Source organism: Tupaia chinensis, unplaced genomic scaffold (assembly GCF_000334495.1).
Source record: "Tupaia chinensis unplaced genomic scaffold, TupChi_1.0 Scaffold139513_1, whole genome shotgun sequence".
Classification (NCBI taxonomy): Eukaryota; Metazoa; Chordata; class Mammalia; order Scandentia; family Tupaiidae; genus Tupaia; species Tupaia belangeri.
In genome coordinates, this window is record NW_006199398.1 from 267,101 (window position 1) to 294,211 (window position 27,111).

The 27,111-nt window shown below is 48.0% G+C and overlaps 1 protein-coding gene across 2 annotated transcripts in view; it reads left to right on the forward strand.

Annotated features, from left to right (window-relative positions):
- ZNF496 (zinc finger protein 496) overlaps window positions 1–22,493 on the forward strand; it is a 23,247-nt gene extending 754 nt beyond the window's left edge. The window contains exons 1-8 of one of the 2 annotated variants that reach the window (XM_006162032.3): window positions 68–420; window positions 1,679–2,104; window positions 2,502–2,676; window positions 5,668–5,744; window positions 12,298–12,430; window positions 12,904–13,011; window positions 13,951–14,064; window positions 19,137–22,493. In XM_006162032.3, coding sequence (XP_006162094.1) covers window positions 370–420; window positions 1,679–2,104; window positions 2,502–2,676; window positions 5,668–5,744; window positions 12,298–12,430; window positions 12,904–13,011; window positions 13,951–14,064; window positions 19,137–19,891 — 1,839 coding nt within the window. In that variant the 5' untranslated portion in view covers window positions 68–369 and the 3' untranslated portion in view covers window positions 19,892–22,493. Of the gene's footprint in view, window positions 1–67; window positions 421–1,678; window positions 2,105–2,501; window positions 2,677–5,667; window positions 5,745–12,297; window positions 12,431–12,903; window positions 13,012–13,950; window positions 14,065–19,136 lie in introns of those variants that run through there. The other variant, XM_006162033.1, reaches the window with a different exon arrangement.
- The last annotated feature ends 4,618 nt before the right edge of the window (window positions 22,494–27,111 follow it).

A 27,111-nucleotide genomic window follows, 5' to 3' on the forward strand; every position in this document is an offset into this window, starting at 1 on the left:
CCCCCCCCGCGGGTGCAGCCCCTGCGGGCTCGCGGCGCCCCCCTGCCTAGCCTCCCCGCTTCATTCACCAGCATCTGTCCTGAGCCCTCGTGCCAGGTGCCAGGGCGACAAAGAGGAACGCGGCTGTGTGGTTAGGGAGGGTGCGAGTGGGCCGCCTACCGCAGGAACCGGGTGCCAAGGGTCCGGCGCTTGGGTTCCAGGTGCAGGAGCCGCCAGAGAAGAGCTGCCGTTGGCGGGAAGATCCATGACGCGCCAGAGTCCCCTTACGTGTGTCTGTATTTCTGCACTCTGGAAAGCAAAGCGGTCCAGAGAGAGATTTTTCTGATACCTCTCGATTGCTTTTTGGGCGTCACTTGTCTCTTCTTCCGAATGGGAATAAGGCCGGTGGACCTCCCTCCTCGTGCGCTGCTGGGAGTTAAGGTGCTACCAGGCTGGAGAGTCTCGAGTGAATACACGTGGGGAGGGCCAGTTGCATATTTAGGATCCCGGAGACCTGCATGTGTCTGGATCGGTGGTCCTCTCTCTGTGTGTCCCAAAGTGTGCATCAGTGAACACAGTCACTTGGCGTAGTGCTGGTCTTCTTTCACCCTCCGTGTTGGCTGGGTTGGCCATGCCACGGCCTGGTTAGGGACTCTTCTGCCACTCCCCATGGGGACGAGGTGGATGTGGTGTCCAGGGGCCCCACAGGGCTGAAAGCTGCCCTGTGAGTGTTATCTGAGTGCTGTCCTCTTACCTGGTGAGTGAACCCTGAGAGGGGTTTGCCAGTCCCTTGAGTGGGAGAGAAGGGGGTGGAGACAAGGTTGAAGGTCAGGTGATGAGTATGATTGTAGGGGTTCTCCTGGGGAACAGCAGATGGCATAATGGCTGTGTCACTGGACCTGTGGCTTAAACTCACGCCGGGCACGTGTGCGTGCGTGCCCAGGATCCCGGGAGGAGAATGGAGGAGAAGGGATTGCGGCGTGGCCATCGCCCCCTCCCAGGGGTGATTTCTCGCATTCTGTCTCTCTGTCTCTCTCTGTCTTTCTGGTGAGTGCACGCACCCTACAGCAAAAACCTCTCCAAAAAAGAAGAGAAGAAGGCTCTTCTGGGTGAATCTGCGCTACTCCTTGAAAGCACTGCTGCTTCTCTCTAGCTGCTGCCTCTGTGACTTCCCCCCGCCCCCCTGTCTTTCCTGGGTTGCGGGGCAGCTGGTAGGGCCTATTGCCCGTCCAGCCATAGGTGTGGCTGGTTTGCTCCTGGGTGTGCTGGGAAGGCTCTCCCTGTGTGTGTCTGTCTTTTCAGCCCAGTGCGTGAAGGTCTTAAGAACAAGAATGGTGACTGACTTTGAAGCTTCAAGATAGTGGCTGGTGGTCACTTCCATCCCTGGTTCTCACCAGGACCTAGCCACTGAAGGTGCTGGAGTCTTGTTAAGGCACTCCTGCATGTGGAGGTTGGGCCCATGACTTCCTGGGATGCTCAGTGCCACCACTGTCCTAGATTTCTGACCTTATTCGCCTCAGCTCTCATTAAGGGAGTCACACACAATGATGCTGAGCAGGAGAGGTCTCTTTGTCTCCACATGTGAGGAATAGCCACCAACTCCCAAGGTCTCCATGGGCATGGTCATTCTCTCGTCACCACCCTCCAGAGGCACTCACAGAATAGCATACTGAAGCCAGCAATTTCTGTTTGGAAACAGGGTCATCCTCTCCTGCTGACCCCATCAAATACCAACATGCCTACAGCCCTGTGCCCCCGTGTCTTGGCTCCGAAGGAAAGCGAGGAGCCTCGGAAAATGAGGAGCCCACCTGGAGAGAACCCCTGTCCCCAGGGGGAACTTCCCAGCCCTGAGTCCTCCCGCCGCCTCTTCCGGCGGTTCCGCTACCAAGAGGCAGCAGGCCCTCGGGAGGCCCTGCACCGCCTCTGGGCCTTGTGCCGGGGCTGGCTGCGGCCAGAGAGGCACACCAAGGAGCAGATCCTGGAGCTGCTGGTAGTAGAGCAGTTCCTGGCCATCTTGCCCTGGGAGATCCAGAGCTGGGTGCGGGCACAGGAGCCTGAGAGCGGAGAACAGGCCGTGGCTGCGGTGGAGGCGCTGGAACGGGAGCCTGGGAGACCCTGGCAATGGGTGAGCGAGGGGACAGGGCTGGGGCAGGGAGGGAGCTTGGGAGCCCTGCATTCATGCCTGGGCTGGTCATGTTGCCTGTGTGAGCTGCCAGGTGGTGCAGGAGGAAGGGCATGGAGAGGCCTTGGAGTGTGGTAGGGAAAGGGAGCTTCAGAAACCACAGGGCAGGAACCCTGTCTTAGGTTAGGTCCCAGCCAGTTTGATTACCTCAGGAGCAGATTTCACTCCCTCCTGGCTCTAATTTGGGCATGCTTGGGTCATCCCCATGACCCTGTCCAAGGCCAGTTGAGTGTTTGGTGGTCAGCTATGGAGTTGACGGCCAGCAGGCGTGGGGACACAGAGGTCTGCCCATTTGCCTGACCTCCCCTCCTAGACCTGTAAAGGTCTCTCTGTGTTATAGCTCAAACACTGTGAAGACCCTGTGGTGATTGATGATGGGGACAGCCCTCCAGACCAGGAGCAGGAGCAGCAGCCAGCAGAACCACAAACTGACCTTGCAAAGAGTGAGGATGCCTCGTCCGTGGACCTGGGCCTGGGGCTCCCAAGCAGAACAGGCCAGTTTGGCGGAGACCCAGGTATGCAGCCCCTGGAGTGTGGGAGGGTGATCTGGGGTGCACACTTATCCTGCCCTCGGTGTGATTTTTGTTATGGTAGTGGACTTGGCATTGGCAGCTTTCTCCTGTTCTCTGAGGAGCTGTGAGCTATTATTTTAGGGTCAGGATCATTCTTTAAAGTGATTGAATAAAATGTCATGAGACTGTCTGTCCCCTTCACAGTGCCAAGTCCTCTCAGAGGGAACTCTTCTGTAGGTAGGTGTCTCCAAGGCTGTGACCTCTCATCTCTGAGGGTGCATCTCTGGGCTTTGTCCATTTGGGGACAGGCAGGGCCAGCCACTGTACGAGCAGGGCCCACGGGGAACCAAGCACACCCATCCCCTTGTCTCTCAGAACCTGTTTCCCTGGGCCAGCAGCTCCTGCTCATGGGGTCGTGGTACTGCAAGGAGCTGCAGAAATGCTTTGGAGGGCATGGGGAGGTCTGAGCACATGGGGCGTGCAGGTTAGCTAGATGTGGAATGGAAACTGCACTGCCAAGTAGACTGGCCACCAGACTTGCTTGACTGAGTCTCCCAGATAGGACCAGGGCATGCGCTCAAACCACCCAATCTGACTCCCTCTGTCCAGTAGAAGTAGAAATTATGCTTTTGGGGTTTTGAGGATTAAATAAGATACAACCCTTAAAACGCTAAGCACAAGGCCTGAGCCACTCATAACTTTACCACTTGCCCTGGGAGGTTGTGGTGTGGGTTAGCCTGAGGGAGCTTGTCACACGCTCCATCGTCTCAGTGGAGGAAGCAAACCGGGAGGCCAGGAGTGCATTTTGGTGAGTTACAGAAGCTGTGCTTGGCATTATTATAAACTTTTTAATTAAAAAACAGCCAGTAAGTATCTTCCTGTCTGAAACTATTTTATAAGGACTCTAGTCATATTGGATAGGGGCCCACCATGAAGGCTTTATCATCATTTAACTACCTTAAAGACCCCCCATCTCCAAAGACAGCCACGTTCTGGGGCACCTGAGTTGGGACTTTGGCTGTGTGAATTTGGGGGGACACAGTTCAGCTCTAGCAGTAGGCATGAGTAGACCTCGTGCTCCTGGACTGTGCAGGAGGTGGGTGTGGAGAGGCCCTGTCATGGGGTGGGGCGCGGTCCTGGTGGAGAGGGCTGCTTTGGAAACCACAGCAGCCTGTGCACATGCTTCTTGGTGAAGTTCTGAGGTAAATTAGCAGCCATGGATGGGCTTTAGGTGGCCGGGGCCAGCTCTTCCATTCCCACAAGCAATAATCAACAGACAAAATAGACGTGAGGAGTGTTAAGCATCAGGAAACCATAATAGGGAGACTTGTGACTGGAATGAGCTACAAGGCAGCTATGTAACTCCTAATCTTAATGATATTCCCAAAGAGTTGGATCTTGTGTAGAGGCTGAAGCTTTCTGAAGTAATTCTCCAAGGTATGCTTTATTTTTCTCTGTGAAGGGATGGGGTGGGGGAGGGTCCATCCCCCAGAGGTTGCAGGTGGGAGGGAGCAGAATAAAATACCCCCTTGAACTGCTGGTCAAGGTGCAGTTCCAGGCAGGGCAGATACATTCTGCCATTCTATAGTATAATATGGGGATTATAGTTTAAAATAATGCATTGTGTGTTTGATGGTTACTGAGAGTAGATATAAAATATTCTTATCAAAATATGATGTGAATGGTAACTTAACTGATTTAATCACCTCATGATTTCTACATATGACATCACATTGTACACAAGTTTTGTATGCAAAATTATGCAATTTCTGTTTGACAGTTACACCTTGATAAACCTGGGGGTAGAAGTAAAATTAAAAGGATAGAAAAATAAATTTTAAAATTAAACACACACACACACACAAGTACCTCTTCAAACCCATGTCCACACAGCATGAGCTTCACCATCAGCACAGCCAAGAGGGTGCCGACTCTGGGACCCCTGGAGCCTCAGTGCTTCCTGTCCCTGTCCTTTGCTCCAAGTAGCTGTTCCTGCAGCCACTGTTTCCCGAGCTTGCATCCCAGGGTTGAAAGGGCAGAGACTAGCCTCTGGAATTTGACTTAACATGTGAGGTTAACCTCAGGGATTTTTACCTAACCCTAAGGCTGTAGCCCAGTGTTCAAAGTTTTAACTCCGTCACAGGAGCACTTTGGAAACAGCACGTTTTCCCGGGGCTGCCCCAGTGTGCAGGTGTGTGACTCATTGCCTGTGGACACTGAGGAATCACACTCACCCCTCAGAAGGGAGAAATGGAGAACAGAGCAGAGGCCCAGCCGGCCACAATGAGGAAGGGCCCGATGGCAGATTCACCCTCTACACTTTCAAAAGATGGTGCTTGGGGAATTATGCAGATGCTCTTTGAGGAGTGCCCACTAGTGATAGCTGTCTTTCTTTGTTTTTAATTGACGAAAATTGTATGTATTTGTGGTATGTCATCTGATAGTCTGATGTGTACACACACATATACACACACACATTATTAAATTATCAGGTCGAGCTACTCAGCATGTGTTACTTCACACATTTGCCTTTTGTAGTAAAAACCCCAAGCGTCGCCCCCATCAGCAGCTCTCCAGCATGCGCTGCGCTGTTACTGCCACGGTCACCTCTTACGCAGTGGCACTCCTGAGTCCCTTGCTCCTCGCTGACTGAAACTCACGTCCTGCCCAGTAGCTGCCCAGCCCCCCACCCCAGCCTCTGGTAACTGTCACCCTCTGTTTCTGCAAGCTTACTGTTTTTAGATTCCATATATAAGAGGTTAAGTAAAACCTGCCTTTCCGTGCCTGGTTTATTTTGTTTAGCATAGTGTGTCCTCCACATTTATGCATGTTATCTTGAATGACAGAAGCTCATTCTTTTTAAAGTTGGGATAGATTCCTGCTCTCTTGGGATTTTCTTTGCTTGCATAAACTGAAGTGAAGAGACCCGAGGAGTTCAGGAGGTCTCAGAGCCAGGCCTAGCCTCTTGGAGACACACTTTTTGGTTTCTTTCAGTTCCTCAAGATACTGCCCTTCTTCAAGAAGAGAGTGAGAGGGATGCACAGCACGTGGCTGCCTTCCAGCTGCCCCCGGTGAGTGCTTTCCACAGGAATTCTTGAAAATCTCATTTCCTCTCTGTAAGCTCCTGAGTAACTTTCCCAGGACCTGAGCCAGCCCCTGCCAGGCAGAGCACTTCAGAGCAACCATGTGGGAGGATGTGAGCCTACCAGGTGCCTGTCCCTCACCCACCCTGGGTTGAGGCTCACCGATTGGCCTCTCAGCACCTCCAGGATCTCCTCCTATGAAAAGAGAGATTTTGCCCTTTTATTCACAGGGTGTGGTTTCAGCCACCCTCATAGCAATAACCATATTTCAGGGACACAGGCAGCAGGGGGAGGGAGTGGATGATTCCGACTGTCATAGCCCAGTGGGATATATAGGTTAGGGACCCTCCTAGGCATCGTCCCTGTTTGTGTCATTGTACATGCTCCCTGGCTCCAGCATTCAGGGAGGGCGGGAGCTGCCATGCAGGGCTCTCTCTCTCTCTCTCTCTCTCTATCTATCTCTATCTCTATCTCTATCTCTGTCTCTATCTCTCATGCCTGCCCAGAGGCTGCAGCCACCCATGGTTCCCTCCTAACTCTTTCTGCTGGCCAGCAGGGTGTTTCATTACACGGCACCATCTTCCCTGTGAGAGTGTCCATGGCGGTGTGTGCTGCTGTGTCTACCTGTTTCCATGCCCGTGGACGACTGTGGAAGAGCAGTGGACTTACTAACACTTACCAGAATGCAGGAAGATGAGCAGTTCTCTTTCCGCATGGTTATTTGACATGACTTTAAGTCTGGAGTGGAGAAGGCTGGGGAAGGGAGGAAGTCCGTCAGGCCTCCCCCATTCTGCCTCTGCCCTGCTGACACTGGCACACCCTGCTGTCCAGCACACGTGTGTCAGTGTCTGATATGTACCATGCACGGTGGTCACACCCACACAATGCACATGTCTTATTAAAAACTGGTATCTTTAACCAGTCTAGCACACACGGGGATACTGTGAATTCAGTACGAATGAAGGTTTGCTGTTCGTCTGCAACTCCTCCAAGTACCCAGCAAATGCTGCAGTGAGTGCAGTATGTAGATTTTGGTTTCATTACTCTGTTGAAGACTGTTTCTGCCCAGTACACTAAAAATCACCGTCATGAAGGTCTTTATAAGGTCTTCTATTTATTTATTGGAGAGGTTTTTTGCTATGGGGAGCATGCACTTGCCAGAAAGCCAGAGAGAAAGAAAGCAAGAAATCACCCCCCGGGGAGATGGCCACACCGCAATTCCTTCTCTTCTCGGGATCCTGGGCATGCATGCACACGCGCCCGGCATGAGTTTAAGCCACTGGACTTAAGTTCGAGTCTGGGACTTGAACTGCAGTCGACTACATGGGAGTCCAGTGACATAGCCATTATGCCAACTGCTGGTCCCGAAGATCTTTTATTTATTTTTTTATTTTTAGTCATGTGGTCACATATGCATAACATAAAACTTTCCATCTTAATCATTTGTAATTATCTAGGTCAAGGGTGTTAAGTATACTCATATTCTTGTACGCTTGCTCTCTAGAACTTTGTTATCGTCTTAAACTGAAATTCTTTACCCATTAAACAATAATTTAAGTTTCCCAACCCCTGAAGACCCTATTCTACTTGCAGCCTCTAGAAATCAACTCCATTGGTACATCATATAGGTGGAATAATGCAACATTGGTCATTTTGTGAGTGACTTACTTCACTAGCATAATGTCTTCAAGGTTCATCTACGTGGTAGTTTGTGTCAGAATTTTTTCCCTTTTTAAGGCTGAGTAATATTCCATTGTATGTGCGCATGCATGTATGTATATGTTGCATGTCTGCATATATGTATATTTTGTTTGTTTATCCATATACTTGTAAGTAGGCATTTGGGTTATTTCCATAGTTTGGCTATTTTGAATAATGCTGCTATGAACAGAGGTGCACATAAAACTTGTTTTTTTATTAACCTTTTTACTTTTTTTTTTGGAGTTTTTTATTTTTTGCTATAGGGTGCGTGCACTCACCAGACAGACAGAGAGACAGAAAGCGAGAAATCACCCCCCAGGGGGTTGGCAACGCCGCAATCCCTTCTCCTCCATCCTTCTCTCGGGATCTTGGGCACGCACGCACACACACCTGGCATGAGTTTTAAGCCACCGGGACTGGGACGTGAACTGCGGTCATCTACATGGGAGTCCAGCGACATAGCCATTACACTAACTGCTGGTCCCTAACCTTTTTACTTTTTGATAATTGTAGATTTACATACTCTTGTAAGAAATAACACAAGGTGATCTCTTCAAGTTGTTATATTCAGTAGTGGACTATACAGTGAAAATCTGTCTTGTAAAAATCCAGTTGTCACCTGAGGGTAATGACTTTGATACGTAAAGTCTGAAGTGCTCTCTTTACCACAAGGGCTCCTTCTGTGCCTTTTAGAGCCACCCTACTGTCTCATCCATTTTCTCAAACCACTAATCTGTGCTTCATTTCTACGAGGTGGTCATTTCATTTCAGCAGTGCTATACAGGACGCCCTGTAGCACACTGATAAGTGCTATGCCTTGGAAGCTGGATACCACTTGACCAATGGTGGTTTGAATCTTGGCCCCAGTGGCTTGAAACACATGCCAGGTACATGTGTGTACATGCCTAGAATCCTGACAGGAAGAAGAAATGGAGGAAGAAGGATTGAACCCTGACCATTGCCCCGTTGAGGGTGTTCTTTCTTTCTCTCTCTTTCATGTCCCCCTGTTGGGGTGTTTTCTCTCTCTCTCTTTTTCTGTCTCTTCCACACACTGCCTATGATGAATAAAATAAATAATAAAATGTCCATTTCTTTTCCTCTATAGGTAGTATTTCAGGGCATGGAAGCACCATGGTTTACTTAATCACTCAACTTACTGAAGGACAACTGGAGTGTCAGGTTTCAGCCATGATGATAAAAAGCTGCTATAAGGGGGGGACCAGCAGTTGGTGTAATGGCTATGTTGCTGGACTCTCATGTAGTCAACTACAGTTTGAGTCTTGGACCCAGTGGCTTAAACTCACTCTGAGCACGTGTGCGTGCGTGCCCAAGATCACGAGAAGAGAATGGAGGAGAAGGGATAGCAGCGTGGCCATCCCCCTGGGGGGTGATTTCTCGCTTTCTGTCTCTCTGTCCCTCTCTGTATTTCTGGTGAGTGCACGCGCCCTATAGCAAGAACCTCTCCAAAAAGACCAACCTGGTATAAGTCGTATACAAGTGTTCGTGCAGTTATCACTCTTCTTTCTTTGGGATAAATGCACCATCAGCAATTGCTGGGTGGTGTGGTAAGTACACAGTTACATCTATAAGGAGCCACAACCCATCTCCAGAGCAGCTGTGTCATTACCTCCCCTCCAGCACCCTGTGAGCGATTTACATTCTCAGTTTCTTTCCTTTTTTCTTTAAGAATTATTTATTTAATTTTATTTATTCATTCATTTATTTTTTAATTTGACCAGAGAGAGACACAGGGGGGAGGGTGGAAGTGAGAAATCAAGTCACCAGGTCCAGGACTCAAACTGTGGTTAACCTTGTGGGAGTGTCCAACACCTTAACCTCCACGCCACCTGCTGGTCCCACATTCTCCACTTTTTTGTAGCATTTGATTGTCACTGTTTTTTATTTAGTTTAATTTAATTACTTAATTTATTTATTTGAATTTTAGCCATTCTGGTAAGTGTGGTGCTATATTACTGTGGTGCACACCTGTCAGAATAGCTAGAAACAAATGATCTTTTATAATGGCTGATGATACCAAATATCTTTTTGTGTGCTTATGTGCCATCTTAGTGTTCTCTTCTGTGAGTTGCCACAGAATGGACCCTCGAGGGTAGGAAACACAGCATGGCCATGGGGCAGGGCTACTCAGAGCCTTGGTCCACCCTGCCCAGTAAAGACACAGGGCCAGTGGGTTTTGGGAAGTGGAACCCCTACCCTGTGGACCTAGAGGGCAGAGTGCCAGACGGAAGGATTGTTCTTGAGACTTAGGTTTACTCTTTGCCCTGTGAGGTTCAAACTTGCCTAGGACCCGTTTCTCCTTTCTTTTTTTATCTTTTTATTATTTAATTTTGGAATGGAAATTTCTATCCTGTTTCTGTCCTGTGATTGCATATAGCATGCTTCATCTCTCAGGTTCACAGCGGGAAAGCAGTTTGACTCAGGTAGAATTATACTTTTTTTTTTTTGGAGAGGTTTTTGCTATGGGGCGCGTGCACTCGCCAGAAAGACAGAGAGAGACAGAAAGCAAGAAATCACCCCCCAGGGGGGATGGCCATGCCGCAATCCCTTCTCCTCCATTCTCCTCTTGGGATCTTGGGCACGCATGCACATGCGCCTGGCGTGAGTTTAAGCCACTGGGTCCAGGACTCGAACTGCGGTCGGCTACATGGGAGTTTAGCGACATAGCCATTACGCTGCTGGTCCCTAGAATTGTATCTTAAGTATTACCCATATCTGCTTTAGGATATTTAGTTGAGATGTTGGATTTTAGACTTGCAAACTGGTGCTGGAATGAGTTAAGACTTTTGGGACAATCGGGATGGAATAAGTGTGTTTTATATGCTTAAGGGTATTAATGTGTATCTCCCCATAATTCACATTTTATGTCCCCATGATGATACTATTAGGAAGTGTAGCCTTTGGAAGATTAGGTCATTATGAGGGCTTTGTGAGGATAGACCATCCCCCTGGGGGGTGATTTCTCGCTTTCTGTCTCTCTGTCCCTCTCTGTATTTCTGGTGAGTGCACGCGCCCTATAGCAAGAACCTCTCCAAAAAGACCAACCTGGTATAAGTCGTATACAAGTGTTCGTGCAGTTATCACTCTTCTTTCTTTGGGATAAATGCACCATCAGCAATTGCTGGGTGGTGTGGTAAGTACACAGTTACATCTATAAGGAGCCACAACCCATCTCCAGAGCAGCTGTGTCATTACCTCCCCTCCAGCACCCTGTGAGCGATTTACATTCTCAGTTTCTTTCCTTTTTTCTTTAAGAATTATTTATTTAATTTTATTTATTCATTCATTTATTTTTTAATTTGACCAGAGAGAGACACAGGGGGGAGGGTGGAAGTGAGAAATCAAGTCACCAGGTCCAGGACTCAAACTGTGGTTAACCTTGTGGGAGTGTCCAACACCTTAACCTCCACGCCACCTGCTGGTCCCACATTCTCCACTTTTTTGTAGCATTTGATTGTCACTGTTTTTTATTTAGTTTAATTTAATTACTTAATTTATTTATTTGAATTTTAGCCATTCTGGTAAGTGTGGTGCTATATTACTGTGGTGCACACCTGTCAGAATAGCTAGAAACAAATGATCTTTTATAATGGCTGATGATACCAAATATCTTTTTGTGTGCTTATGTGCCATCTTAGTGTTCTCTTCTGTGAGTTGCCACAGAATGGACCCTCGAGGGTAGGAAACACAGCATGGCCATGGGGCAGGGCTACTCAGAGCCTTGGTCCACCCTGCCCAGTAAAGACACAGGGCCAGTGGGTTTTGGGAAGTGGAACCCCTACCCTGTGGACCTAGAGGGCAGAGTGCCAGACGGAAGGATTGTTCTTGAGACTTAGGTTTACTCTTTGCCCTGTGAGGTTCAAACTTGCCTAGGACCCGTTTCTCCTTTCTTTTTTTATCTTTTTATTATTTAATTTTGGAATGGAAATTTCTATCCTGTTTCTGTCCTGTGATTGCATATAGCATGCTTCATCTCTCAGGTTCACAGCGGGAAAGCAGTTTGACTCAGGTAGAATTATACTTTTTTTTTTTTGGAGAGGTTTTTGCTATGGGGCGCGTGCACTCGCCAGAAAGACAGAGAGAGACAGAAAGCAAGAAATCACCCCCCAGGGGGGATGGCCATGCCGCAATCCCTTCTCCTCCATTCTCCTCTTGGGATCTTGGGCACGCATGCACATGCGCCTGGCGTGAGTTTAAGCCACTGGGTCCAGGACTCGAACTGCGGTCGGCTACATGGGAGTTTAGCGACATAGCCATTACGCTGCTGGTCCCTAGAATTGTATCTTAAGTATTACCCATATCTGCTTTAGGATATTTAGTTGAGATGTTGGATTTTAGACTTGCAAACTGGTGCTGGAATGAGTTAAGACTTTTGGGACAATCGGGATGGAATAAGTGTGTTTTATATGCTTAAGGGTATTAATGTGTATCTCCCCATAATTCACATTTTATGTCCCCATGATGATACTATTAGGAAGTGTAGCCTTTGGAAGATTAGGTCATTATGAGGGCTTTGTGAGGATAGAGCCCTTGTGTTGGGAATTAGGGTCCTTTACAAAGAGACCCCAGAGAGCTCCCTTGTCTGTACACCATATGAGGACACAACAAAACTATAAATGTCTGTGAACTAGGAATTAGGGCCTCCCCAGACACTCATCTGCCGGGGCCTTGATCATGGATCTCCAGCCTCCAGAACTGTGAGCAGCAAGCTCCTGCCTTTGTTAGCCTCCCAGTCTGCAGCCTTTAGTTGTAGCAGCTGGAGTGACTGAGATGCCTGGCTTATTCTGGTCTGAGGTGCCCTTGTGTTCTCCTGTGGTTTCAGAGTCGGGTCTCTCCATTCAAGGACATGATCTTGTGCTTCTCTGAAGAGGACTGGTCCCTTCTCGACCCTGCCCAGACTGGCTTCTATGGAGAGTTCATCATTGGGGAGGACTGCGGGGTCTCAATGCCTTCGAGTAAGAGCAAGCCTCTTCCTGTAAGATCAGGGAACTAGGGACTTGGCAAATCTTTCCGTTCACCCCCAATCCTGACAAGGTCGAGGAGCACCGTGGTTCCAGGGACACCTTTTGGACTGACCTTTGTCATCTTACCATACATCAGTCGAGCCCTCCTGGCACATGGGCGCACAGAAATATAGCATGTTTTGTGTTTTGTTTTTTTCTCCCTCCTCATCTGTCACTTCCCTTCACTTTATACCACCTGACCCCGAGATGCCCAGGCCCCTAGCCGTCCCTCCAGCATGTGCCTCCTCCACGGCCCCTCCCTGCTCACTCAGTCTCATGGCTCTTCTTGGCCACCAGCTACGCCATGGCCTGCGGGGAATCCCTCTGCCTCTGCTTTCTGTGCCTGAACAAGTGTTACACTTCAGCTGCCCTGGCTGCCTCAGGAGCAGCTCACCAATAAACTTGTACCTACTCCCCTCCAACAGGTGACCCCACTTCCCAGCCAGATCCCTCCCAGGGAGAGGAAGGTGAGCCCCGGCTTCCAGACTTGCAGAACCTCCAGGGGAAAGAAGTACCCCAGGTCTCCTACTTGGGTAAGTAATGTCGCAGAGTTGGGTGGATGGAATGGGCTGAGTGGCTGCTGCCAGCCAGAGGTGGCCTCTCCTGCACCCCCAAGGTGATCTCTCATCCCTCTGCAGCCCTGCTCTCCCAGACTCTGAATTATATGCCTTGAGTTGTTCTGGACTGCTCACGGAAAGAGAAATCTTACTTTCTCTAGACATGTGGATTTTATTTCCTCTGCCAGGGCCTGGGAAATAATAGGGATTTCTTTGTCCTCTCCTTACCAGCAGCCCCTAGCATATACCGACTGTCCAGTGGCCCTCCTGGTTTGAGGCTGGGTTGGAGAGGAGTGTCTCCCCCGCACTGGGCAGTGAGCACGGCACCCCCCTGTGGGACACTGTGGTGCTGGGACTCAGTGGTTTCTCATCTCCCTCAGCTTTCTGAGTTCCCAGAACTCCTGTTGGTAACTTTTGCTGTGGTTCTTTGAAGAGTCTGCTCATTCCAGGAAAACAGCTTTGTGCAGAAGCCCCTTACCTCCCTCCCCTTCCGGTCCTAGCACAGAGTACACTGGGTGTTGGTGACCCCTGCCTGGCACAGACTCCCAGCATGGCACAGTGGCTTGAGCACTGCACAGGCTGTGCTGGGGATGGTCTGCTGACCGGGCAGGACCTGCCGTGGCATCTGTAGAAAACCCACAACAGAAAGTGAAAACGACTGCAGGGATGGGGCGGTAGCTTTTTTCTAGCCACTGAGATAGACAGGACAGCCAGGGTCTACACTGATCGGTACAGCATTAGAGCCCATATTCCTGGTGTTGGTCTGTTCTGTCTTCAGCAGACTGAATGGCAGCTGGGCCGTGCTGAGGAAGGAGTCCAGGGCTTCCCTCAGAGCACAGCCTAGTGTCTGTGGAGTCACCTCTCCCACGCAGTAGCCCAGGCAATGCAAATCATTTTTTCCATTTTCTTCTCAAGACTTTCCAAGTCTCCAGCCATCCCAGATGGAAGAGCGAAGGAAACGGGATGAGCTGCAGGTGCCAGAGTCCCAGGGGTGCCCGCAGACGGCGCTGATCCACAGCCCCTGTCCAGGTGAAGGAAGGGCTGGGATGTGGGTGTGTGCTCACATGCAGAGAGTATAGGTACGTGTGGCATGTGGCACGAATGCGTGTGTGTGTGTGTGTGTGTGTGTGTGTGTGTGTGTGAGTGCTTTGTCAGAAGTACATGTGAGGGGTATGTTGTCAGCTGCCACCTGGCTCCTTTTGCTAGGGACTCTCTCCAGCCAACAGGCTAGAAGTGAGTGTATTTTTCTCCCTGAGCGTGCATGGCCAGACTCCTGGGCAGACATTCCTTGGACTGAAAGTGCAGGTTTCTGGAATGCTGAAGCTTCAGGGGACCTCGAGAGCATGCACTGCCTTATTGCCTGTGGGGAAAAGGCAGGAATTTGGACTCTGAGTCATCTTGGTAAAAGGTACTACCTCCAGAGGTAAAAGCTAAAATGCTTTGTCTTCAGTACCTTCAGGGTTCCGACATCCTCCGAGTGTCTCCTTTGACCTGTGCGATGGTGGTTCTGCTGCTGTGGGAACTGCTCACACTTTTCCCTGTGATGCTTTTGAGGGCAAGACATGCGTGGTTCTCCCTAGCCCCTGGAGGGTGTGCGGTGAGCCTGCCCCATCATGTGTGCACAAAGGGGATTGTACAAGGTGGCAGATCTGGGGGCCCTAGTGCTCACCCGGACCTACTCCCTGTCACTGAGCCAGCCACGGTGTGCTGTTTCTTGAAAATCAGAAAGAAATTTAGGAGTGAATTCATTGCCTCTTCTGTAAATAGTTTCTCTCAGTTTTAAAACTTTTTATGTCTTGTAGCACATAAATACTTTTTCATATTTTAAATGTAAATGCATTTATTTGCCTTTGTTTGCTTTTTTTTGTTTGTTATTGTTATTTGCTATAAGGCATATATCCCCCCTAGAGAAAGAGGGAAAGTGAGACAGCACCCCCCACCCACCCGCGATGGGGAGGATGGCCACACTGCAGTTCTTTCCCCTCCATTCTCCTCTCAGGATTTCGGGCATGCACGCACATGCACCCAGTGTGATTTTAAAGCCACTGGGTTCAGGATTCAAACCACATCATAGGCCATGTGGTGTCCAGTACCTTAACTACCACACCACCTGCTGGCCCATCACCTTCCTTTTGCCTTATGTCTTGCTTAAGAAAACTTCTCTACCCTGACACTATAAGAGTATTTCAGTATTTCTTTCAGTCTGTCTCAGTGTTCAAGGTTCTCGTTGTGTCATGATCCCCTTCCCTACCTCCCCAGGTGCTGAACCAAAGGTGTGTGCCCCCATGCCTGGTCTGATGGGCTAGGGGTCAAGCCCAGTCTCTGGAGCTGCAGTGTCTACTAGCACATGCTTCCAAGTCTGGATCCCTATATTTTATAATGCCTTTATTGTTTTTTTGTTTTGTTTTGTTTTGTTTTTTACAGCTAGCTTCTCATCTTCCCATCCTTTTTCCTCAATACTTCCACCTTCCCCCTGACTTACAGAAAACTGTTCATTCCCAGCCCACAGAGCGCCCTTCCCCAGGCCTCAGCTCGTCCCAGAGCACCTGGCTACTTGCTTGCTGCGGAGCCACAGGCTCTGGTCCCTCAGCTCGAACCCATTGGTCTGGATTCTGAACCTTCAGGCAACTTCATTTCTCTGCTTTAAATTTTTGTCTGTAAGTAGTTACAGCTTTCTTGGAGAGTTGCTATTGAGGACTTAATGACTCAATGCCTTTGACTGACACAGGCCATGAAGTCTTCTCTGTCTTCCCCATCATAGCCCTGTTGGTGGACTCAGGTGACTCTGCCACCATGCACACCCTTTGTCCTTCTCAGTGCAGAGCTGAGAACTTGATGGTGTTGCTCATCCTCTGTGATGTTTGGGACACACTTCTAGCAGTCTCATCTCATCTACTTTCTGTCTTCAAGGATTTTTCGCGTTGTGTTGATGGTGCACATGGCACTATCACTGGTTCATTTCCCTTGCTAGCAAACCGGGCCTAATGGTGGTCGTGCTGGCTGATCGAGGCAGTGTTGTCATGTGTACAGCGTGACTGCCGTGCCATCATCTGTGTGCTTAACCAGCACTTTTATTTTCTCACAATTCTGAAGGCTACCGGTCAGATCGAGGTGCCAAGAGGACTCGTTTCTTTTGGAGCTTCTTTCCTTGGTTTGTAGATGGCCACTGTCTGCTTCTTCTTATGACACCTGTATTTGCCAGTGCCCTCATCCCCACGTTACGGACACCCGTTATGTTGGATGAGGTCCACCCATATGAATTCATTACTTCTTTAAAGAATCCCGCTCTAAAAAAGTCCCATTCTGAGATACTAAAGTTTAGGACTTCAACATGTAAATTTAGGGGAGGGCACAATTTATCACAGAACGTCCTACCCTCTCCATCTTCAAAATATATGTCCTGGTCTGATGGGCTAGGGGTCATGCAAAACACTCTCACTCCATTCCAATAGTCCCCAAAGTCTCATCTAAAAACCATTCCAGTCAGTCATGGGTAAGACTTGAAGCACAGTTCATCCTGAGACAAAAATCTATCTCCAGCTGTGAACCTCTGAAACCAGATATATTTTCCGATTCTGAAATGTAATTGTGAGAAAGGCATAGGAGAGATGCTTCCATTCCAAAAGGGAACAATCTGAGAAAAAAAAAAAAAGGTAATGAGTCCCACACATGTCTAGAACCCACCAGGGTAATTCCATTACGTCGTAAGGCTCAGGAATGGTGCCCTTTGGCTCAGTGCTCTGTTCCCTGGGTCTATCAAGATCATGGCCCTGTTGTTTGGAACTCAGGAGGAGGTGACCCCAGCTCCAGGGCCTGAACCTCTTGAGCCTCTTGGCCCATAATGGCAGAGGCAGTGACTCATCTCTGAGTCACCTTTCAGATCACTCTGCCCTTCCTGAAGGTCTCCAGATTGCTCTGTTGGCCGGTTCTACAGGGTCTCCAATGTCCATTAGCTTTTGCTTGTTTCCTCTCCTTTATGTCCTTTCAGTTCAAGATGGTATAGAATTGACAAAATACTTGTCCTTCATGCAGTTCATGGGGGTCTAAGCCAGAAGACTAGACTGTCCTCCATTGATCTTTCCTGGTTTTCCCTGAGATGGCTGCTTGGATCCATGAGTTATCTCTGTCATTTCTTTAGCAAATGGTTATCCAGCCACACTCTCCAGAGCATACTTTCTTGTTTTTTGCAATATGGATAGGCTGAGAATTCTCTAACTCTTGAAATCCTTGCTCTTTTCTGTATAACAGTTCTTTCTGCAGTCTCTCTCTTGTGATTTTACTGTAAGCAGTGAGGAGAGACTGGGCTCTGCCTTCAGCACTTTGCTTAGAATTCTCCTCAGCCAAGTGCCCACATGCATCAGCCACACTTTGTACTTTTCACAAAACCTGAGAACAACTTGGCCATTCTTTGTTAGTGTACCAGGACACAGAAACCGAAAACCAGACTGAGTGTGCTCAGCTGGAGCAGTCTGTTCTCTCAGCTCTGGAGGCCACAAGTCAGATCACGGTGTCGTTTCTTTGGAGGGCTGGTTTCTTCGGAGGCCTCTGGCCCATAACTGGCCACCTTTGTTCCGTGTCCTCACATGCTCTTCCTTCTGTCTGCGTCTACATCCAGATCTCCTCTTCTTTAAGGGCATGTCATACTGTATTAGAGCAACCCTAATGACATCTTAATCACATGAGAAACGTCTGTGAATACAGCCCATGGCCAGCTCTGCCTGTCCTCAAAGTTCCATCGGCTTGTCCAACTACAAACACGGTCTGAACACTCTTTTTCTCCCTCCACATAAGTCTAGTAATAGTTAACATAAGTAAATTGCTGATCAAGTGTCTTGTCAGTGACAGACAATAGAATTTAACACCCTCCACTTGTCTGCCCCTTGAGACCAAAGCACCCATCATCCACAGACCTCACTTACCCCACCCACAACTTAAGCTGTAGGGCCACCACAATCATACTCATTCCATAAATAAGGTGACAGGCCTAGGGAAGCCATCTGGCTGGAACCAGGCCCCTACAGTAGGGAAGTAGGAGGGAAAATCCGTGTTAGGTGCAGCCTACCAGCTTGTGCTCTCTGTAGGCGCGCCCCTCACTGGGCTCATAGTCTCCCTGACCTTCCCTCTGTGTCTTCTGATTGATGGGTAGACACTGGCCACAGGGCTGCCTGTCATATCTCCAACTTGCTATAGCTTCTGGGTCTTGCTGCCCCAAGCTTCTCTAGCCTGCCAGGACCCTCACTGGACTGACCACACTCCTATTAATGTCTAGGAGGGCCCAGTAGCATGACCTGTGGTTGTGGACCTGAGTTCAGGTCTCACAGAAGTGAGGAGACACAGTCATCTAGATGTTTGGCTCTAGGTGCAGGCCAGGGTCTCAGGCCAGGCTTGCCTGTACGTGGTTCCCCTTTGAACCAGCTTCGGTCTAGGTCCACTGTTGATGGACCCCATACATGATGACACTGAGGAGTGCCTGGGGGACTGTGAGGCAGCAGGACATCAGACAGTGACCTCTGCTACTGGTGCGACCTCCTCCCTTGAGCAGTTTACCTCCATTTGTCTACATGTGACAGCAATGACACATCACCGGGTGTGCCTAGGAGCAGAGGGACTGGGGCTGGCAAAGTCCAGCTGTCTCTGGAGCACTTCAGTGCTCATGGCAGGTAGGCAGACTCCCTGGACCCCAGCGGCAGAGTCAGTGTCACTTTCTCCTGATTCCTTGAGTGGCTGCTGAGAGAGTGTCCCAAGCCTGGTTAAATGAGGCGGTGATGAGTGGTGTGTAAATGTCAAGGCTTTATGTTGATACACAGAGGCTCCTAGAACCTGTGGGTGGGGGTGAATCTCAGCTAGAGAAAGCAGGGGTTGTGGTGTGAGGAGAGTTGGGAAACATTGTGGGTGGGGATGGAATAGGTACCCAGAGTTCTCTGGGCCCGTGTCAAGAATTTTTTCTCATGCAATTTGAGCTCTGTTGCTAGGCAGCCCAGTTATGAAGGAATACTGCAGAAATGTGGATTTCCAGACTCTAGCTGGCCCTTGCCCAGCAGGACTCATGGGGCTGGGTGTGGCCTGGTAGCACCACTGACCTCCACATTGTTTTCCTATAGCCGGCACTGACCCGTCCCCACTAGAAAATGGCCTCGATGGGGAGGTGACCATTGAGATTGTCCTGTCCAGCTCCGGGGAAGAGGAGTCCCAGCACGAACAGTACTGCAAGGAGGAGTCTCAGGGTCCCGGGACGAGGCAGCATGGCGTCTCCATGGCCCGCCGCAGCACTGCCGAGGGGGGTGAGGCACAGACCTCCAAGAAGTCCTACGTGTGTCCCAACTGTGGCAAAATCTTCCGCTGGAGGGTCAACTTCATACGGCATCTGCGGAGCCGCAGGGAGCGAGAGAAGCCGCATGCATGCTCGGTGTGCGGGGAGCTGTTCAGTGACAGCGAGGACCTGGATGGGCATCTGGAGACCCACGAGGCCCAGAAGCCCTATAGGTGTGGTGCCTGTGGAAAGAGCTTCCGCCTCAATGCCCATCTGTTGTCACACAGGCGAATGCACCTGCAGCCGGACACATGTGAGCTGGGGGAGATGAGAGACCCAGGGGGTTCAGGGAGCGAAGGTGGGTCTCCCGATGCCAGGCTGGAACCCAGAAAGGACAAGCTGCAGTTCCGGTGCTGTGACTGCGGGAAGGTGTTCCAGCGGCACGACCACCTGGCCCGGCACCGTAGCACTGTGCACCTGAAGGACAGAGCTCTGCCTTTCCAGTGCAGATACTGTGTCAAAAGTTTCTCGCAGAACAGTGACCTCCTCCGCCACCAGCGCCTGCACCTGAGGCGCCGCTCCCAGCAGGCTCTGAACTCCTACTGAGCCCCTGTGAGGCCCACCTGAGCTGGGCTCCCAGCTCGCACTGGTGCTGATCAGGTCCCCACCGGCACTTCCAGAATGGAGCACACACCTTCTCCTACCTGACTTCCTGAGGTGCCATGGAGGTAGCTCCCCACCCCAAGGAGATCATGGCCATTTGAGTTTTGCTGTTTCTGCTATGCCAAAAATAAGGAGGGCATGTCCTTACCAGCTTCCACAACCAGGGTGTCTGTGTAGTGGAGATCCCTGCCTCATACTCCCAGGCACAAGGAGGGACTGGGCTGCCTCTGGGCATTGACCCCTTTGTCACTAACCAACTTTCAGTGCACCCCTCAGTCTCCTGTCTGAACACATGGATCCTGAGGCCCAAGGCGGCTGCCCTTCCTGTCTGTGGCAGCTGGGAAGAAGGCAGTAAGGCAGTGGGACCGCCCAAGGGGAGCAGGCCAGCACATTCAGCTGTGCTTTCCTCAGACATCTGCCCTGAGGTCAGTGGCTATCAGGCCCACAGCAGCACCCCACAGACCCCAAGATGATCAGGTGGTCCACCTGGGCCTGGAGTTGGTGGTGAGGAGCTCTAGAATTCAAGGCTGGGAAACTGTCAGGGTGGTTATTAGGGGTCAGGAGCTCACTGAGGGCAGGACTTAAATTTTAAATTATGGTGCACCCACTTTCCAAAAGTACTTTGTACTCCAGAGGTCCTTAGTAAATGCTTGTGGGATGGGAGCTGAATTGTCATCATTTAAAGGTGCTTAAATTCCTGCTCCCTTATATCCTGTCAGGAAGGTAGAACTCAGCCCCCTGTGAGGGCTTTCTGTTATGGCAGGCCATGCCTTGGACAGAGCCTTCCATGACATGTAACACTTTAGCCTGCTATAGATATGTATGTATAATGTAGCAATGGCTGGCTTGGGGCAACACAAGTATGTGCTCTCAGAATTCCGGGGGTTGCAGATCAAGGTGTTGACAGAGCTGGAGCCTTCTGTGGGCTGAGGGAGTCCCCTCATGCTTTTGGCGGTTTGCGGCAGTTGTTGCTGTTCCTTGTCTAGAAGGAGTCTTACCCTGGCTCTGCCTTCCTCACATGGAGCTCTCCATGTGACTCCATCTCTAAATTCCCCTTTTTTATAAGGACACCAATCACACTGGTTAGGGCCCACTCAGCCTACTCCAGTATAACCTCTTTACATTGCAGTGACTGTTTCCAAATTAGGTTGCATTCTGAGGTACTAGGGAGGACTTCAACTTGAGAATTTGGCGGAGAGGAATAATTCATCCACTACAGACCATTCCATGGTGCTGACATTTGTTAGTCACAGATGAATCAATACAAAACTCAGCTACCTGAGCACTGTCCATGGAAGGCAGGTTCAGACTCACATGCCTGCTTTTAGGGCTGATGTCCCCTGCATGGGAGAATCTTAGAAAGCTGGAATTTGGGAGCTCTGGGCTATTAGTTACCAGTGTTAGTGAAACCTCAAGGAATCAAAAATGAGGATTTATTGTTCGTAAAAACTGATTATGTCATGTAGGCTCAGTGATGAGAGGGTCTCATGGCTGTAGTGTAACTAGGGCTGAATCTGAAAGCCACAACCAGGAAGATATTTTGTGTTGTCCATGTCAGATCTGCCCATAGGCAGAGAGTGTTGAGAGAAAGGTAAGTGGGTAAATGAAGGCAAGATGTCTAGCGTTCCTTGTCACTCATATAATTTCCACCTCAAGAAACCTTTGCTCAAACCCAACAAGAGAGTTATAAGGCTTTTGCCTTAATGTCTGTTTCTGTGTAGAGTAGATGTGTCTACATACCCAGGAGCAGTAAGTACAATAAAACCACTTGGTCATACCATGATCAGAAATAAACTATTGGGGCTTTTAGTTTCTAAATAGTTTGCATCTTGTATTCACCAGCTTGGAGAAGGATAAATTGGATCTTTCTAGTTGGGGAAGGGATGCTCTTAATGGGAGCTCAACCCTCTGTGCATACATTTATCTAACCCACCTGTGAGTTCTTGGCTGGCCTGAGGATTTTATCAGCAGGTCCATGGTCTTAGGGAGGTTACGCTCTTGCTTCACACATTTGTCTAAAAGAGAAACAGCGCTCCACTTACCATTGTGTGTTATATGTAAAGTCAGATCATATTAAAGTGGCAGAGTGAAATGTACTGGAGCTGGAATCCACCAGGACATTGTGTATCCTTGTCCCACCAAGTGCTGTCCAGGAACTCCCATCAGTGATCCAAACTGACTCAGTAACAGGAAGGTGACACACTTCTGAATTTGGAAGCCTTCCTGGGTGAGGTGGCTTAAACCCAAGGTCAATTCCATGCAGATGTGGGCTACCTGCTCATTGGAAATTCCACTCCACCTCAGTGCAGGTCAGGGTTGAGTAGAGCTGGACCAAATTTATCTGTCTCCCTTTTAGTCACTGATATTTTTGCTCTCAGCCCAAAGCATCTGTCTCGCTCAGTTCTCAGCCATGCTCTCTCCCTCATGAGGCAATCTTTGTGTCCACCTCCCATGGGCTAAGACCACCTCCCTGTATTCCTCTGATCTCTTGGCATCATTCCCTCAAACTCACAGGTACATAATAAAACCTGACTCATTGAATTAATGTTGGTGTTAGACTTTTCATTTTCATTTAAAAAGTAACATGTGAAGAACAGCAGAAAGAGGTGGATAACTGCTGTCCTGTGAGGCTTGTTGGCTTCAGATAAGTGGCCATCTGGTCCGGACCCTTCCCATAAGAGAGGCAGTAACTACATTTCATGTATCGGGAGGGTTGCATTCCTGATCACACCACAGCTGTTTAACCCAACCTTGACCATTTTTCTGTATCCTTTAATTCCCCAACTCTCACCCTAGCTGGGTGAGGAGAAAAAAAAAAAAAAAAAAGGTGAGGCTGGTGGTGAGAGACCTGTCAGTTCCAGGTCATGCCATACATCTGTAAGAGATGGTTCGAATCCAAGCTGGTACAGATCTGGCTCAAGTCCTATGAAATAGTTTTCCCTTCCCTGCCAGAAGCAGGGACTGGATGTGGGCACTCTACTGAGTTATAAGGAGGATTCAGTGATACTTATATCCCTCCCCAATTCCATCAAATGAGCCTAGACGCATTTCCTGTTAGTAGCAAATATTAATATTGTTTAATCTTCAAAGTGATGACCAACACTCATTTTATAATACTCCATGCAGACAAAACCGCAGATTCAGATGTTCTTGAGGCAGACTAGCCAGAAGAAAGGAGTATTGAGAGGATCACTGAACAAGCAGGCCCTTCCTGCAGCCTGTCCAACCTCAGGAGTATCCAGCAGTGCCAACAGCCCAGAATCCTCAGGCAGCTTGAGGTATTGGGACCCCAGGGATCCCAAAACCAATTGAGAACTTTATCTTCTCTTCAAACTGTAGCCTCTAACGAGAGTACCATGACTAATGTGGATAAAATCACTAAAGTACACCGAAGACAAATTCCCCATGAGAAGATGTAAGACTCTAAAGGATGGGAATGCAGATTCCTCAGGAGCAACTCAGGTGGGAAAAGCTGGAGGCCCATCTTCCCCTTGTGGTCACAACTAGAAGATCACAGGTGGCTGGTAACCGTCATGAAGCCTTTTTCCTGACCATGCAGTTAAATGGCAGGTGACCACCCTTTTTCCATCACCTGCTTGAAGTGATTTTTGTCTATACTGGTCCATTATGTACTGACCTTGCTACACCTTGTCAAAATAAGCTTTTCAGGGCTGAGATATGTGCCCTGAAAATACTGCAAGTCAGAAAAGGTAGGCCTGGTGACCGGCTGATGGCATAATGGTTATGTCACTGGGCTATCATGCGAACTCATGCTGAACACATGTGCATGTGTGCCCCAAATCTCGAGAAACTGGAGGAGAAAGGATTATGGCATGGCTATCCCCCTGGGAGTGATTTCTCATTTTCTATCTCTGTCTCTCTGGCAAGCATACCAGACCCCCAGTACTAGCCAGAACAGAAAGCATCCAAGCCAGTCCACCTCTGACTGTGTTGGCCCTCTGAGTGCAGCTTCAGGGCTGTGAGCCCCCTTTCTCCCTAGCCAGAGATCTCCCTTTCAGATCCCGGTGCTAGCCAGTTAGGCAAATTTCACTGTCCCTCTGGCTCTTCTCTGTCCCTTCTTTTTTCTTTCTAAAAACAAAACAAAATAAAACAAAACTGCTTTTCTGCTCCATTAGTTCTTTTCTCTTGTTAATTTGTCTCCTCTCCCCTCAACTAGGACAGAAAGCATCCAGGCCAGTCCACCTCTGACTGTGTTGGCCCTTCACGCAGGGTGCTTGTGCACTGCGGGGTTTTCTAATTTTAACACAATTTCATTATCTACCATGTGATTTCTGTTTTTCTTTATGTCTTTTTGTTGTAGTTCTTTCCTTCCTTTTTCTCTGCTTTTTCTATTTCTATTTCCTGCATTCTTTTTTCTTTTTCTTTATTTCCCTGTTTTACTGATCAGCCCTTACCCACTTTCTAGAGAAGACTAGGGGCATAGTAGCTAAAGATCTGAACATTGTGAATTTTAGAGAATTCTTTGCACCTCATTGTAGTTGTTGCAAGAATGAGTGAAATTCCCTTTCATAAATCTGTCTGGAAAACCTATCCTGTGAGTCCCACACTGGAGAATACAGTAGAAAGGTGAAAATAGTAACAAACTATTTCACAGTAAGGGAAATACATGAGCTCACAGTCACAGAATCCTTCTCCAACAAATTTAGCCAAAAGTAAATAATATTACCAAATAACTAAGAATTGGAGAAGAGCCTTAAGGAAGAGAAAATCAAAGAACACACCTTCAGAAAGGGAACACTGTAACTTGTCTCCAAGTAGAGAAAATTTAGAAGATACTACTAAAATGTCAGAAAAAGAATTTAGAATATTTATGGTAACAAAATTCAATGAGATGCAAGAGAAAAGAGATGTTGATCTCCAAGAGATGAGGAAGTTCTTCCACAATATGAAAGAAGAATTGGATACCATAAAAGGAAACAAATGAAACTGTTAGAAATGAAGGCTGTCATACAGGAAATTAAAACCTCCCTCAAAATTATTAAAAGCAGGTTAGACCATGCAGAAGATCAAATCTCGGGAGTAGAAAACAAAACTTCTGACCTAGGAGGGGAAAAAATCCTGAGAAAACAGCCAAGAAAACAGAAATACTGGATAACATGAAACGCCCAAACATCCAAATAATTGGTATTCCAGAAGGTGAAAAAACCAATAAGAAAAAAACATGAAATTCTGGAAGAAAACTTTTCAAGTCTAGAGAGGCTCTGAAACATCCAGACCAAAGAGATACAAAGAAACCCAAGTAGAATCAATCCAGGAAGATCTTCTCCATGGCACATAGATAGATTGGCCAAGACCACAGACAAAGACAAGATACTAAGATTGGCAAGAGAGAAATGTCAAATCACTTACAAAGACCATCTTGTCAGGCTAACACCAGACCTGTCATTGGATACAACACAAGTAAGGAAAGAATGGGGAAATATATTCAAAGTGTTAAATGAAAAACAATCTCAGCCAAAAAAGACTGTACCTGGCACGACTATCCTTCATTTGGGAAAAGAAGATAAAAATGTTCTTGGATAAACAACACCTGAAAGAATTTACCAACTCTAGACCAGCTCTCCAAGAAATTCTGAAAGGAGTACTATACCAAGAAAACTAAATATAGACAGACAGCAATAAGGGAACAAAAAACAACTGAGTATATGGCCAATTTAATGGTAGGGGCAAGTCTGGAAATATCGATAATAACATTGAATGTTAATGGATTAAATTATCTGATCAAGAGACACAGACTGGCTGAATGGATTAAAAATCAGAAACCCTCCATCTGCTGCCTATAAGAAACCCATCTCATGGATAAAGACATACATAGATTAAAAGTGGAGGGCTGGAAAAGGTATTCCATGCAAATGGAAACCAAAAAAAGAGTGGGAGTGGGGGACCAGCAGTTAGCTTAATGGCTCTGTCGCTGGACTCCCACGTAGTCGACCAAGGTTCGCGTCCCAGACCCGGTGGCTTAAAATTCACGCCGGGTGTGCGTGCCTAAGATCCCGAGAGGAGAATGGAGGAGAAGGGATTGCGGTGTGACCATCCCCCCTGGGGGGTGATTTCTTGCTTTCTGTCTGTCTCTGTCTGTCTGGTGAGTGCACACGCCCTATAGTGAAAACCTCTCAAAAAAGAGTGGGAGTCACTATGCTGATTTTGGACAAGATAGGCTTTAAGGCAAAAAACATGAGAAGAGACAAAGAAAGGCATTACATAGTAGTAAAGGGACTAATTCACTAATAAGATGTAAATCTTATAAATATTTATGCATCCAACTCAGGAACACCCAAATATGTAAAGGAAAGGTTGCTACATCTAAAAGGAGACATAGGTTGTAACACAATAACTGTTGGAGATCTCAACACCCCATTGTCTCCTTTAGACAGGTCAATGAAACAAAAATTAAGCATCCAAATAGGAAAAGAAGAGGTGAAACTCTCTCTATTCACAGATGACATGATTGTGTACATAGAAGACCCAATGATTTCCATGAAGAAATTGCTGGAAGTAATGCAAGAATACAGTAAAGTTGCAGGATACAAAATTAATATACAGAAGTCTATAGCATTTCTATATACAAACAACAGGCAGATGGAGATAGAATTAAAGAAAGTTATTCCATTTACCATAGCCACAAAAAATATAAGATACTTAGGGATAAATCTAACCAAAGAAGTTAAAGACCTCCACAAGGAAAACTATGAGAAGCTAAAAAAAGAAATTGAAAATGACACAAAAAAGTGGAAGGACATCCCATGTTCCTGGATTGGAAGAATTAATATAACCAAAATGGCAATTCTACCCAAATTAATCTACCTATTTAATGCAATGCCAATCAAAGTACCAGACACATTCTTCACAGATCTAGAAAAGACAATCATAAAATTCATCTGGAATACTAAAAGACCCCATATTGCTGAAGTAATTCTACACAGGAAAAATGGAGTGGGTGGCATCTCACTTCCTGACCCAAAAATATACTACAAAGCTGTGGTAATCAAAACAGCATGGTATTGGCACAGGAACAGACAGGTGGACCAATGGAACAGAATTGAGTCCACAGGAATACATTTCCAATCATTCAGTCAACTGATTTTTGACAAGGGGTACCAGTCAATCCAGTGGGAAAAGGAAAACCTCTTCAGCAAATGGTG